We start from the raw sequence: 13,745 nt of genomic DNA, 5'->3' as shown, positions 1-13,745 counted from the left end.
TCTCCTCTCTCTTCCCCTCCCTCTCTCTCTTCCCCTCCTCTCTCTCTCTTCCCCTCCCTCTCCTCTCTTCCCCTCCCTCTCTCTCTTCCCCTCCCTCTCTCTCTTCCCCTCCCTCTCTCTCTTCCCCTCCCTCTCTCTCTTCCCTCCCTCTCTCTCTTCCCCTCCCTCTCTCTCTTCCCCTCCCTCTCTCTCTTCCCCTCCCTCTCTCTCTCTTCCCCTCCCTCTCTCTCTCTTCCCCTCTCTCTCTCTCTCTTCCCCTCTCTCTCTTCCCCCCCTCTCTCTCTCTCTTCCCCTCTCTCTCTCTTCCCTTCTCTCTCTCTCACTCTGGAGGGGGGCGGGGGGGGGGGGGATGTCACACCAGTGTGAGGTGTGAAGCAATAAATGGGGTCACAGCAGAGGGAAGCTCTACAAGGTCTCATTATCGACTGCACGTTCCTTTGCCTTGTTAACCCTCTCCAAATGCATTAACTCCGGCTCCCTAGGTTGACCAAGTGAATGAAATCGTGTTCAAAGCTGGAAGGCTTCAGCCTCGCTGGCGCCCGCCCTCCAGCCCGAAGGTGGCTCCCTCACCATAGTCAGAGTCTTTGAAGCAGGCACCCAGGCTCTCCTGGTCGTCGTAGCTGTCGTTGTCGTTGTCGCTGCCGCCACTGCGATTCCCAGGCAGCTCGCTGCTCTTGCTGGCGGGTGCGGAGCCGCTTTGCTCTTGGTCTTCTTGCTGTGGGCCTGAGCGGCGGCCGAGCAGGTGGACGAGGAGGACGGCAGGCCGCCATTCCGCTCCTGGCCGCTGCTGTTCCACCAGGCCTGGAGGCTGGAGCCCGGCGAGGCCTGCTGCAGGTTGGCCATGCACAGCATGCCCTGGATAGCCTCCTGCGTGCTGGGTGAGGCTGGGGGCTGGCTGCTGTGAGAGAGAGAGAGAGAGGGGAGAGAGAGAGAGGGGAAGAGAGAGAGAGGGGAAGAGAGAGAGAGAGAGAGAGAGAGGGGAGGGGAGAGAGAGAGAGAGAAGGGGAAGAGAGAGAGAGGGAGAGAGAGAGAGAGGGGAGAGAGAGAGGGGAAGAGAGAGGGAGGGGAAGAGAAGGAGAGAGAGAGAGGGGAGGGGAACAGAGAGAGAGGGAGAGAGGAAGAGAGAGAGAGAGAGAGAGAGGAAGAGAGAGAGAGGGGAAGAGAGAGAGAGAGGAAGAGAGAGAGAGGAAGAGAGAGAGGAAGAGCGAGAGAGAGGAAGAGCGAGAAAGGGGGGAGAAAGAAAAAGAGAGGGGGAAAGAAGGGGAGAGGGAGGGAAGGGAGAGAAACAGGGGGGAGGGGAGAGAGAGAGAGAGTGAGAGAGAGAGAGACAGAGAGAGAGAGAGAGAGAGAGAGAGGAGAGAGAGAGGGGGAGAGCGAGAGAGCGAGCGCCGGAGCGAAAGTGCGCCAGAGCGAGAGCAAGAATGAGATGGAGACAGCGAGGCGGAGAGCGTGAGGCGGAAAGTGCGAGAGAGAGGAAGAGGAGTCAGGTGGGGGGAGAGAGAAAGAAAGGGAGAGAGAGTGAGAAAAAAAGAGGGAGAGGGAGGAGATAGAACAGAAACAAAAATCAGAGATAGCGAGAGGCATTGGGAGCGCGTCCCATTAGGAAGAAGCCACAGGAAAGGATCCGCGATCCAGTCCAGCGCCCCTCATAATGTAGGAACCCGACTGCCCAATTGGCGCACAGCAAGATCCCACAAATGGCAATGTGATAATGACCATATAATCTGCTTTTATGATGAGGGATAAATATTGGCCCCAGCCTGCCGGGGAGAACCCACCCCTCTCTTCCTCCAATAATGGCCTTGAGATCTTTTACATATACCAGAAAGGGCAGACGGGGTGTCGCTTTAATTTCAGTTGGCACTTCCATCAGTGCAGTGCTCCATCAGTAGTGACTCTCTGACAGTGCGGTGCTCCCTCAGCACTGACCCTCCGACAGTGTGGTGCTCCCTCAGTACTGACCCTCCGACAGTGCGGTGCTCCCTCAGTACTGACCCTCCGACATTGTGGCGCTCCCTCAGCTCTGACCCTCCGACAGTGCGGCGCTCCCTCAGCTCTGACCCTCCGACAGTGCGGTGCTCCCTCAGCACTGACCCTCTGACAGTGCGGTGCTCCCTCAGCACTGACCCTCCGACAGTGCGGTGCTCCCTCAGCGCTGACCCTCCGACAGTGCGGCGCTCCCTCAGCTCTGACCCTCCGACAGTGCGGCACTCCCCCAGTACTGACCCTCCGACAGTGCGGCACTCCCTCAGTGCTGGCCCTCCGACAACATGGCGCTCCCTCAGTGCTGACCCTCCGACAGTGCGGTGCTCCCTCAGTGCTGACCCTCCTACAGCGCGGCGCTCCCTCAGCACTGACCCTCCGACAGCGCAGCGCTCCCTCAGTACTGACCCTCCGACAGCGCAGCGCTCTCTCAGCACTGACCCTCCGACAGTGCGGCGCTCCCTCAGTGCTGACCCTCCGACAGTGCGGCGCTCCCTCAGTGCTGACCCTCCGACAGTGCGGCGCTCCCTCAGTGCTGACCGTCCGACAGTGTGTCGCTCCCTCAGTGCTGACCCTTCGACAGCGCGGTGCTCCCTCAGTGCTGACCCTCCGACAGCGCAGCGCTCCCTCAATGCTGGCCCTCCGACAACACTTTACTGGATTATGGGGCTCTGGCCTTTGGAGTGGGGCTTAAACACATGACCTCCTGACTCAGAGATGAGAGTGCCATTGCCTACTTAGTGCCCAAGATTCACTCCAAGCATTCATTCCTTTGAGGTAAAGGACTGGCACAGGAATATTTTACAGGGGGCGGGGTGCAGAAGGAGAGGTTTACCTTTGCGAGGCATAGTCCAAGCCCCCAACCTCCTTGCTGGCCTTGAGGAGATCCAGAATCCCAGCCGAGCTGCTTGCTCCAGCAGCATCGGCGGTACCCGCTCCATTACTGATATCAATGTCAATGGCTGAGTCTTCATCTGACGAATCATCCTCCTGCGTATAGGAAGGAGGGAGGGAGGAGAGGGGACAGGGCGAGTGAGGAGGTGAGAGAGAAAAGGGGGAGGGAGGGAGCAGAGGGGGCAGGGCGAGTGAGGAGATGAGAGAGAAAAGGGGGGAGGGAGGGAGGAGAGGGGGCAGGGCGAGTGAGCAGACGAGAGAGAAAAGGAGGGAGGGAGAGGGGGAGAGGAGACAAGGTGAATGAGGAGATGAGAGAAAAGGGGGAGGGAGGGGGGAAGAGGGGACAGAGTGAATGAGCAGATGAGAGAGAAAAGGAGGGAGGGAAAGGAGGCAGGACGAGTGAGGGGATGAGAAAGGGGGAGGGAGGGGGGAAGAGGGGACAGAGTGAATGAGCAGATGAGAGAGAAAAGGAGGGAGGGAAAGGAGGCAGGACGAGTGAGGGGATGAGAAAGGGGGAGGGAGGGGGGAAGAGGGGACAGAGTGAATGAGCAGATGAGAGAGAAAAGGAGGGAGGGAAAGGAGGCAGGACGAGTGAGGGGATGAGAAAGGGGGAGGGAGGGGGGAAGAGGGGACAGGGCGAACGAGGAGATGAGAGAGGAAAGGGGGGAGGGAAAGGAGGCAGGACGAGTGAGATGAGAGAGAAAAGGGGGAGGGAGGGGGGAACAGGGGACAGAGCGAGTGAGGAGATGAGAGAGGAAAGGGGGGAGGGAAAGGGGGCAGGGCGAGTGAGGGGATGAGAAAGGGGGAGGGAGAGGGGGAGAGGAGATAGGGCGAATGAGGAGATGAGAGAGGAAAAGGGGAGAGTGGGGGTAAGGTGGGGAAGGAGGGGGAGGGTGGGAGAGGGAGAGACAGTTGGAGGTAGGTGGAGGAAGGGGAGGGAGAAGAATGGGGGATTGTGGTAAGGGGATGGAGAGTGGTCGAACGGAGAGTGATATAGGAAAGAAGGAAGAAAGGATGGTGACAGAGACAGAAATAGAGAGAGAGAGAGAGAGATATAGATAGAGAGAGAGAGATCAAAGAAAACAGGATAAGCAGGTCCAGCAAAACACCAGTGCATAATAACAACCTTAGACATGGACGTAACGTCAGCCATTTTGGGATGGCATGATCGCTAACCGGCAGGGAAATGAAAGAGCATCGGGTGGAGTTGCCCGAGGGACGAACGTTGCCCAGGGCTCCCAGGAGGAGGGAGTCCCTCGCTCTGTCAATCTGGATCCTTAGCATCCAATTCCATCCGGGGCCAGGTTTGGGCCCCATCGGGACTGCCCTGGGACAAGGCCCCCCGCCCCCCCACCCAACCACCGCGAGCGGGGCTCAAACTGGCAACCCACCCCATCAGCAGGGACGGCAGCCCCGGGCACGGCCGCCGTCGGACGAGCTGTTCCACCAAGCGGTGGGGGGGGGAATCACCCGTCTTCCCCGTCCAACGCTACACCACGGGCCAGTGGGTCGAGCACGACGGCGACGAGGTCAAAGGCGCCGCCAGAGGGGGGGGCGCGAAACCGAGAACCCGGCGACAGGAAGAAAAAAAAAGGCATCCTCACCACGATATCGAAGTCCACTTCACCAGGCTCTCGCTTGCGGGTGGGGTCCTTACAGGGCTTGGCCCGAGGCAGTCGGCGCGGCAGCTCTGGAGGGCGGAAGAACGAGACTCTGAGCGCACGGCAGTCTCTCCCCACCCTGACGCGGCGGGTGGGAGTTACACCTCGGCAAGAGTCGGGGGGGGGGCGGGGAATGGAGAGAATTTGAACGGGCGGGAGGATCTGATCTCCGTCGTCACTTTCCCAGTGCCACATTCAGGGGGGGAGCCGGTGTCACTGTGACCGGTATCCCAGAGACCCAGGGTGATGCCCTGGGGACCCAGGGTTCGAATCCCGCCCCGGCAGATGAACTCAATAAAACAAAACCTGCATTAAAAGTCTAATGGTGACCATGAAGCCCTTGTCGTAAAACTCCCTCTGGTTCCCTGATCCCCTTTAGGGAGGGAAATCTGCCGTCCTTACCCGGTCTGGCCTGCACGTGACTCCAGACCCCACAGCTACGGTGGTTGACTCCTAAATGCCCCTGAACAGCGGCAATAAATGGTCACGTTCCACGAACAAATAAGGGAAAAACTCGTATTCCAGAGCAGGCTTGACGCTCGGAAGGACAGGGGTTCAAATCCCACCACGGCAGCTGGTGGAACTTAAATCCAATTAATAAAATCTGGGAGAATCCTGTCGATCGTTGTAAAAAAAAAAAACCCATCTGGTTCACTAACGTCCCTCAGGGAAGGAAACCCGCCGTCCTTACCCGGTCTGGCCTACATGTGACTCCAGACCCCACAGCGATGTCGTTGACGCTTAGCTGCCCCTCTGAAGCGGCCCGAGCAAACCACTCAAGTTCAAGGGGCGATTAGGGATGGGCAACAAATGCTGGCCCCGCCAGTGATACCCACATCCCCTGAAAGAATAAATCTTTAAGAACTGCTGCTGAGAGCCTGTACCTGCACCGTGACAGGTAACTGTTTACATATGGGATTGCCGTTCTAAGTGTTTCCTGGGGGCAGTTTCAGTGCTACTGTCTGTTATAAACACGGCAGAGGATTTGGGCAACAAGGTGTTAATGTCATCAAAGCGGGAGAGCGATGGATAGAGACAGGTTAAGGTCGAGGGGGTACAAAGATCATGAAGTCACAACGGTTCATCCAATTTCACCATCCTGCTCCTCGGTTCCCGATTCACGCAAGACTCGACAGGTAGGGTGGCCAATGCTCCAAACTCACGGACGGTCAGTGTGATCCAGCACTTACCCCACGCCCTCCCTACCTAATTTCCCCCCTCAGCTATCGTCCACAGTCAGAAGCGGCCCCCTTCACCCACCCTCCCGATACCCCTGCCCGGGCTGATACTGGGACTGTGATGGGCAGGGTTGGCTGCATGCATCCCAAATTAAGACAGATAGGCGCTATGGGACGCCCCGAGGTGGGGAAAGATGCTATGGAAATGCAAGTTCTCCGTTCCCCTGGTCTGGAGCATTCTGCGAGCTGCTGAGCAACGAGGGAGAACACAACAGATACAAGGAGGGGACCACTCGGCCCGTCGATCCTGCTCCACCATCCAGCACGATCATGGCTGATCTCGGGCTTCAACTCCACTTGCCCGCCTGCTCCCCATATCCCTCGATTCCCTGACAGACCAAAAATCCTGTAACCTGCAGTTACAGGCACTCACCTCCTGACTCCCCCAAAGCCTGTCCCCCAACTACAAGGCACAAGTCAGGAGTGTGATGGAATACTCCCCACTTGCCTGGAGGAGTGCAGCTCCCACACTCAAGAAGCTCGACACCATCCAGGGCAAAGCAGCCCCGCTTGATTGGCTCCCCATCCACCACCTTAAACATTCAATCCCTGCACCACAGACGCACAGTGGCAGTAAGTGTGTACCGTCTACAAGTTGCTCTGCAGCGACTCACCATGGTGCCTTTGACAGCACCTTCCAAACCCACGACTTCTACCACCTAGAAGGGCAAGGGCAGGAGATGCCTGGGAACACACCCATCTGCAAGTTCCCCTCCGAGCCACTGACCGTTCTGACTTGGAAATATATCACCTTCACTGTCACTGGGTCAAAATCCTAGGACTCCCTCCCTAACAGCACTGTGGGCGTACCAACACCACACGGGCTGCAGCGGCTCAAGAAGGCGGCTCACCCACCACCTTCTCAAGGGGCAATTAGGGATGGGCAATAAACGCTGGTCCAGCCAGCGACACCCACATCTTGTGAAAGAATAAACAAACAAAAAACGTATTCAACGATGGGGCAACCACAACCTTCTGGGATAGAGGTTTCCAAAGATTCACAACCTTTTGAGTGAAGAAATTTCTCCTCATCTCAGTCTTAAATGATCAGCTCCTTAGCGGAGAACGTGCCCCCGTGTTTTAGATTCCCCCGACCAGCGGAAACAATCCTCTCGGCGCCCACCCTGTCAAACCCCTTCAGGATTAGGTAGGTTCCAATGAGGTCGCCTCTCATTCCTCTAAAGTCCAGAGAATACAGACCCAATTTACTCAGCCTCTCAGCATAGGGCAACCCCCTCATCCCCAGGGACCAATCTGGTGAACGAGGATGTTAATGGGGAAAGGGCCATCCGTATAGAGCAGATAATCATTCGCATTGGGGAGGGTTGGGGGGGTAGTTATGGTGGAGGTTTATGAAGAGCAGGATCTTACTCAGCAGCTTCTTACTGGCGTTCATCACCCTGCGCTCCTTCCGCGGCGTTTCATCGATTTGCAGGTCGTCCTCGGAATCGTAGTCGTACTCGTCCTTGATGCACCGCTTTACCCCTTTCAGCATGCCGAAGAGTGGCTCGAACGTCCCCGGGGCTGACTGAAACTTCACCCCTTTGTTACTGAAGAGAGAGTTATAGGAAAGTTAGGGAGGCTGGAGAATGGCCGGTTCAGAATGGCCTCCCTTCCACGGTGTGGTGGAAGAGGTTTCCCTACCAGCTTACCCCCCTCCTGTTTTTGCGTACAGTTTCCGAGTCTCAGTGGGGTAGTTGGGGGGGGGGATCTCATGGATGCACCGCAGTGTGGGGGTGTGCGCACGTGCGGAAATGCAGGTGTGGGTGCGTGCCGGGGTGGGGAGGGTTATGGCGTGCCTGTTTGGCTCTGCCGGGCTCTGTTTGGCTCTGCCGGGCTCTGTTTGGCTCTGCCGGGCTCTGTTTGGCTCTGCCGGGCTCTGTTTGGCTCTGCCGGGCTCTGTTTGGCTCTGCCGGGCTCTGTTTGGCTCTGCCGGGCTCTGTTTGGCTCTGCCGGGCTCTGTTTGGCTCTGCCGGGCTCTGTTTGGCTCTGCCGGGCTCTGTTTGGCTCTGCCGGGCTCTCTTTGGCTCTGCAGGGCTCTCTTTGGCTCTGCAGGGCTCTCTTTGGCTCTGCAGGGCTCTCTTTGGCTCTGCCGGGCTCTCTTTGGCTCTCTTTGTCTCTGTTTGGCACTGCAAGGCTCTGTTTGGCACTGCAAGGCTCTGTTTGGCACTGCAAGGCTCTGTTTGGCACTGTTTGGCTCTGCAAGGCTCTGTCTGGCACACATGGGCATGGGCGCAGACACGCACGGGCACGGGAGTATGCACGCTTATGGGCATCTGGGAGAGTTCAGGAGCTGAGGGGAGTGGTGAGGGCGGGCCTATGAGTGAGTGCGAGCAAGGGTGAGGGCGGGCATGTGTGCGCACAGGGGGGAAGTCAAGGGGATGGCGTGAGACAGGGAGGGTGTGCGCGTGCGCTTATGGATGAGCGCAAGAATTTGTGTCAAACAGAAGGCGGTGAGCGAACGTGCAAGGGCAAATGAGTGCGCAAGAGGCAGTTGCAGCGTGGACACAATCAGCCTCAGTTCCAGGGTCAGGGAATAGCATGAACTGGCATGGCTGCAATCCCTAAGACCCCAGTTCAGTGAATAGTAAAGAGTCAGTGTCTACAAGTGGGGTGGGAGGAACCATGAAATGCGTTAAACTTTCAAACGGTACAGGAGAAACTTATGCCACAGCGCTGCCTGGTGGCTAGAGCCTGCAACGTGACGGTTGACATAGCAAAATATTATGGGGAAAAGCTGATATAGTATTATCCTGGCAGAAGTGCATGACTAAAGGTAGCGACAACAGGAAGTAAGGTTTATGTGCACGAGGGAATTTTCCCCCCACGTGCCTAGATGAGGGTAGGTCAATGATATAATGGCTGAAGCAGCCATGTGGACTTGCCTCATTATTTTCCCATTGGAAAGCACGAACCGCAGCTTGCTGTCATCCAGGCCGACTGAGGCATCCATTGCCAGCTCGCCCTCGAGCGTCTCCAGCTGCAGCTGAGAGCTGGGCACGTCGCGCTGTGAATGGGAACACAGGAGAGAGGTGAGGAAGGTGAGGGGAGCCAACATCCATTCAGCCGGTTTCGGCAGGGCAGGGCTCGGAGCCCGCCACCTCTCGCACATTCCACCTCTCGCACAAAACTCTTATCGCGCATAACGGACAGAATTCAATCCATTAAATCAAATCCCCAGCTTAGGTCCCGGGACAGAGAGCGAACTGCACAATGGTGCAAAATCCCAGCAAAGGAGAAATGTGAGGGGGCACAGAGAGAGAGAGAGAAAGAGGGAGAGAGAAGTGATGGAGAGAGATAGAGAGAGGGAAGGGAAAGAGAGAGAGAGAGAGAGAAAGAAGGGAAGGAGAGAGAGGGAAGGGAAGAAAGGGAGAGAGAGAGAGAGGGAAGGGAAGAGAGAGAGGGAGGGAAGGGAAGGAGAGAGAGAGAGAGAGAAGTGATGGACAGAGATAGAAAGAGGGAAGGGAAGGGGAGAGAGAGAGAGAGAGAGAGAGAGAGAGAGAGAGAAAGAGAGGGGAAGGGAAGGAGAGAGAGAGAGAAGGGAAGAGAGAAAGAGAGAGAAGGGAAGGAAGGAGAGAGAGAGAGAGGGAAGGGAAGAGAGAAAGAGAGAGAAGGGAAGGAAGGAGAGAGAGAGAGAGAGGGGGAAGGGAAGAGAGAGAGAGAGAGAGAGAGAGAGAGAGAAAAAGAGAGAGCGGGAAGGGAAAAGAGAGAGAGAGGAGGGAAGGGAAGGAGAGAGGGGAAGGGAAGGAGAGAGAGATAGAGAAGGGAAGAGTGAGAGAGAGAGAGAGAGAAAGGGAAGGGAGGAGAGGGGGGAGCGAGAAAGAAAAACGGGGTAGAGCGGGCTAAGTGGGGAGAAGGGGGTGCGAGCAAGGTGGGGAGGTGTTGGACATGGAGAGAGGGGTCCGGGCGAGGACAGGAGGCGGCCAGGCGAGGAGGGGCGGGGTCAGGGAAAGAAGAGGGTGTCTCGGGGCCGGGACAGGGGTGTCAAGGAGGGGGAGGGAAGAGGAGACGAAAGGAATGAAAGCAAGAAAAATAACGGAATAAAAGGTGAGGGAGAAAGGAAAATAAAAGAGGGAGAGAGAGAGAAAAATGGATGCGACCGGCTGGGCGGAGCAACAAGCCGGGGGATCAGAGATTTCGACACATCCTCACACAACCGAGCACGAGACGCCTACAGGGAACAGGAGGAAAAGATGGAATAAGGATGAGCATGTTGGGGAACAAGGAATACGAGGTATAAAAAGTGAAAAGCCACCTTTTCCTTCTTGGGTGACTCCAGTTTCTTCAGTGTTTGTTTGGTGTGCATCTCCAGGAGGTCCAGGTCCGGCGTCAGCAGGCTAACGGGCTCCTTCCCTCTCTTTCCCTTCCTCTTCCCGCTGTCCCTCGGCAGGCCTGTCTTCTTACGGCCTGGCTTGTCGCTGTTGCCAGCGGTGTTCAGCGTCTGTGGACTCCGGTGGAGGCCGAATGGCCCACCCGCCTTCCCTACAGTCTGACATAACACAGCCAAATCATGGACCCAATTTCAAATGGTCCCGACACGCGGGAGACGCAAGCGGTTCACAGGGTCGGTGCTGAGGGAGCGCCGCGCCGTCGGAGGGTCGGTGCCGAGGGAGCGCCGCGCCGTCGGAGGGTCGGTGCCGAGGGAGTGCCGCGCCGTCGGAGGGTCGGTGCCGAGGGAGTGCCGCGCTGTCGGAGGGTCGGTGCCGAGGGAGCGCCGCGCTGTCGGAGGGTCGGTGCCGAGGGAGCGCCGCGCTGTCGGAGGGTCGGTGCCGAGGGAGCGCCGCGCTGTCGGAGGGTCGGTGCCGAGGGAGCGCCGCGCTGTCGGAGGGTCGGTGCCGAGGGAGCGCCGCGCTGTCGGAGGGTTGGTGCCGAGGGAGCGCCGCGCTGTCAGAGTGCTGCACTGTCGGAGGGTCAGTACTGAGGGTCTAAGAGCAGTTAAAGCTGGTAAATGCTGTACTGTCGCCCCTCCGCGGCAGAGTACAGGCACTGCAGCAAAAGCAGCAGGGCTGCCACTCCCGAGCACTGCTTTAAGCACCAGTGGGCACATGGATGTCAGGGGAAGGGAGGGGAAATAATCAGCTGGGTGAGGTGTTGCAGGAAGATGGGCAAGGGGGTTGGGTGGAAGAGGTTCAGATAAACCAGGGGAAGGGGTCAGGGTCCGCAGTTTGAAACACACACACACACACACACACACAGAGAATGAGTAACACTCACGTCCACCAGGCGAATCTCTTTGGCGAGATCTTTGATAAGCTGCGCTGTCCGAATGGTCTCTGGAATTTCATCCTCATGCTCGGAGAGCGCCTAGTTTACAGAAAATAAAGCAGCACCAATTAAATCATTCGGCAGCCAAGAAACTCTAAATTTCATGTACATCTTGGGGCAGGAGGAGCCATTCAGCCACCCTCTCGAGCCTGTTTCACAGAAACAGGAGGAGGCCATTCAGCCCCTCTCGAGCCTGTTACACAGAAACAGGAGGAGGCCATTCAGCCCCTCTCGAGCCTGTTACACAGGAACTGGAGGAGGCCCATTCAGCCCCCCTCGAGCCTGTTACACAGGAACAGGAGGAGGCCATTCAGCCCCCCTCTCAAGCCTGTTACACAGGAACAGGAGGAGGCCATTCAGCCCCTTGAGCCTGTTACACAGGAACAGGAGGAGGCCATTCAGCCCCTCTCGAGCCTGTTACACAGGAACAGGAGGAGGCCATTCAGCCCCTCTCGAGAGCCTGTTACACAGGAACAGGAGGAGGCCCATTCAGCACCCCCTCTCGAGCCTGTTACACAGGAACAGGAGGAGGCCCATTCAGCACCCCCTCTCGAGCCTGTTACACAGGAACAGGAGGAGGCCCATTCAGCCCCCGCTCTCGAGCCTGTTGCACAGGAACAGGAGGAGGCCATTCAGCCCCCTCTCGAGCCTGTTACACAGGAACAGGAGGAGGCCATTCAGCCCCCCCTCTCGAGCCTGTTACACAGGAACAGGAGGAGGCCATTCAGCCCCTCCAACCTGTCCCTCCATTCAATCTGATCATGGCTGATCTGTATCTTAACTCCATCCACATTCTCAGTTCCGTAACCCTTAATCCCCCTTCCTCAACAATCTCAGGTTTGAAATTTTCAAATTACGCCTCTCCCCCCCCACCCCGCCAAACCACCTTAGGCTTGACAACTTTTTGGGGGAGAATGTTCCAGATTTCCACTCCCCTTTGTGTGAAGAAGGGCTTCCTAACGTCACCCCTGGACGGCCTGGCTCTCAGTTTAAGGTTCTGTCCCCTTGTTCCGGACTCTCTCCTCCCCCCGCCAGAGGAAATAGTTTCTCTCTATCGACCCGATCGAATCCTTTAATCATCTTAAACCCCACGACCAAATCACCGCTTAATCTTCTACACTCAACAGTGTACAAGCCTAGTCTGTGTAAACTGTCCTTGTAATTTAACCCTTTCTGCACTGCACCCCTTCCAAGGTTGAGGTGCGGGGCCTAGAACGGAACACTTGGCTGTTCAGATAAAGGCTAATATTTGAGATCTGAAATATTTGAAAGAGAAAAGTGCGGTCGGAGGGTCAGTGCTGAGGGGGCGCCGCACTGTCGGAGGGTCAGAGCTGAGGGAGCGCCGCACTGTCGGAGGGTCAGTGCTGAGGGAGCGCCGCACTGTCGGAGGGTCAGTGCTGAGGGAGCGCCGCACTGTCATGGGGTCAGTGCTGAGGGAGCGCCGCACTGTCGTGGGGTCAGTGCTGAGGGAGGGCCGCACTGTGGCAGGGTCAGTGCTGAGGGAGGGCCGCACTGTGGCAGGGTCAGCGCTGTGGGAGCGCCGCACTGTCAGAGGGTCAGTACTGAGGGAGTGCCACAATGTCGGAGGGTCGGTACTGAGGGAGCGCCGCACTGTCGGAGGGTCGGTACTGAGGGAGCTCCATACTGTCAGATATGCAGTTTCTCAATACTTAATTCTCAACCACCATCACTTACAGATTGGTTGTCTGGCTGCTGGTTGTGGTAGTTTGCTGTTCGCAGATTAGCTGCTGCCTCTCCTACATTACACCAGTGCAGCGGGGCCTCGTGCAACAGGTGGTTATGTTGGGGAAGAGCACTGAACAGGGGAACAGGTCGGCCTCTGTGCGCCCCTCCCAACATGGAGCAGCGTCACTGACAAGTTGAGGGGTGGAGCCAGATGCTGTGAGGTGAGGGAGAAAGCAGGCAGTACTATCCAGGTCTTGTGAGTGGCAATCTAACAGGGGCCTAGAGCAGCGTGGAGCCCGAGTGTGGCGAAGGAGCCAGGATGGGAATTGGAAACCTAGTCAAACCAATTGGCAGCACACCTGAGTCCGAGAAGCCTCACGAGAGAGAGTGGGAGAAAGAACTGGACTGCAGCCAGGAGCTGGGTAGCAGAACAAGCCTGGTGAGTGACTGCGTTGAGGAGCCAAGGCCCCAACTAGGACAGAGATCTGGAGCATTAGCAATGAATATTCTCTGTAAATAGTTTGTTTCTTGGAGTTACGCTTCCCCCTGAGGATTGATTCCACTTTGATACCAGTTGGAGGGTCAGTACTGAGATCTGAAATATTTAAAAGGAGAAAAGTACTGCCGGAGCGTCAGTACTGAGGGAGCGCCGCACTGTCGGAGGGTCAGTGCTGAGAGAGCGCCGCACTGTCGGAGGGTCAGTGCTGAGAGAGCGCCGCACTGTCGGAGGGTCAGTGCTGAGGGAGCGCCGCACTGTCGGAGGGTCAGTGCTGAGGGAGCACCGCACTGTCGGAGGGTCAGTGCTGAGGGAGCACCGCACTGTCGGAGGGTCAGTACTGAGGGAGCGCCGCGATGTCGGAGGGTCAGTGCTGAGGGAGCGCCGCGATGTCGGAGGGTCAGTGCTGAGGGAGCGCTGCACTGTCAGAGGGTCAGTGCTGAGGGGGCGCCGCACTGTCGGAGGGTCAGTACTGAGGGAGCGCCGCGCTGTCGGAGGGTCAGCGCTGAGGGAGCACCGCAC

General features: G+C 57.4%; 1 protein-coding gene across 1 annotated transcript in view; it reads right to left on the bottom strand.

Annotated features, from left to right (window-relative positions):
- Positions 1-523: 523 nt before the first annotated feature.
- LOC144672890 (histone lysine demethylase PHF8-like) overlaps positions 524-13,745 on the bottom strand; it is a 34,733-nt gene continuing 21,511 nt past the window's right edge. Inside the window, 8 exon segments of the mRNA XM_078534891.1 lie at positions 524-681; positions 684-898; positions 2,819-2,973; positions 4,482-4,567; positions 7,148-7,326; positions 8,662-8,783; positions 10,032-10,265; positions 10,991-11,080. Coding sequence (XP_078391017.1) covers positions 524-681; positions 684-898; positions 2,819-2,973; positions 4,482-4,567; positions 7,148-7,326; positions 8,662-8,783; positions 10,032-10,265; positions 10,991-11,080 — 1,239 coding nt within the window.

Source organism: Cetorhinus maximus, unplaced genomic scaffold (genome assembly GCF_964194155.1).
Source record: "Cetorhinus maximus unplaced genomic scaffold, sCetMax3.hap1.1 HAP1_SCAFFOLD_138, whole genome shotgun sequence".
NCBI lineage: Eukaryota > Metazoa > Chordata > Chondrichthyes > Lamniformes > Cetorhinidae > Cetorhinus > Cetorhinus maximus.
The sequence above is the reverse complement of the archived record's forward strand: the minus strand, read 5'-3'. Positions and strand labels throughout refer to the sequence as shown.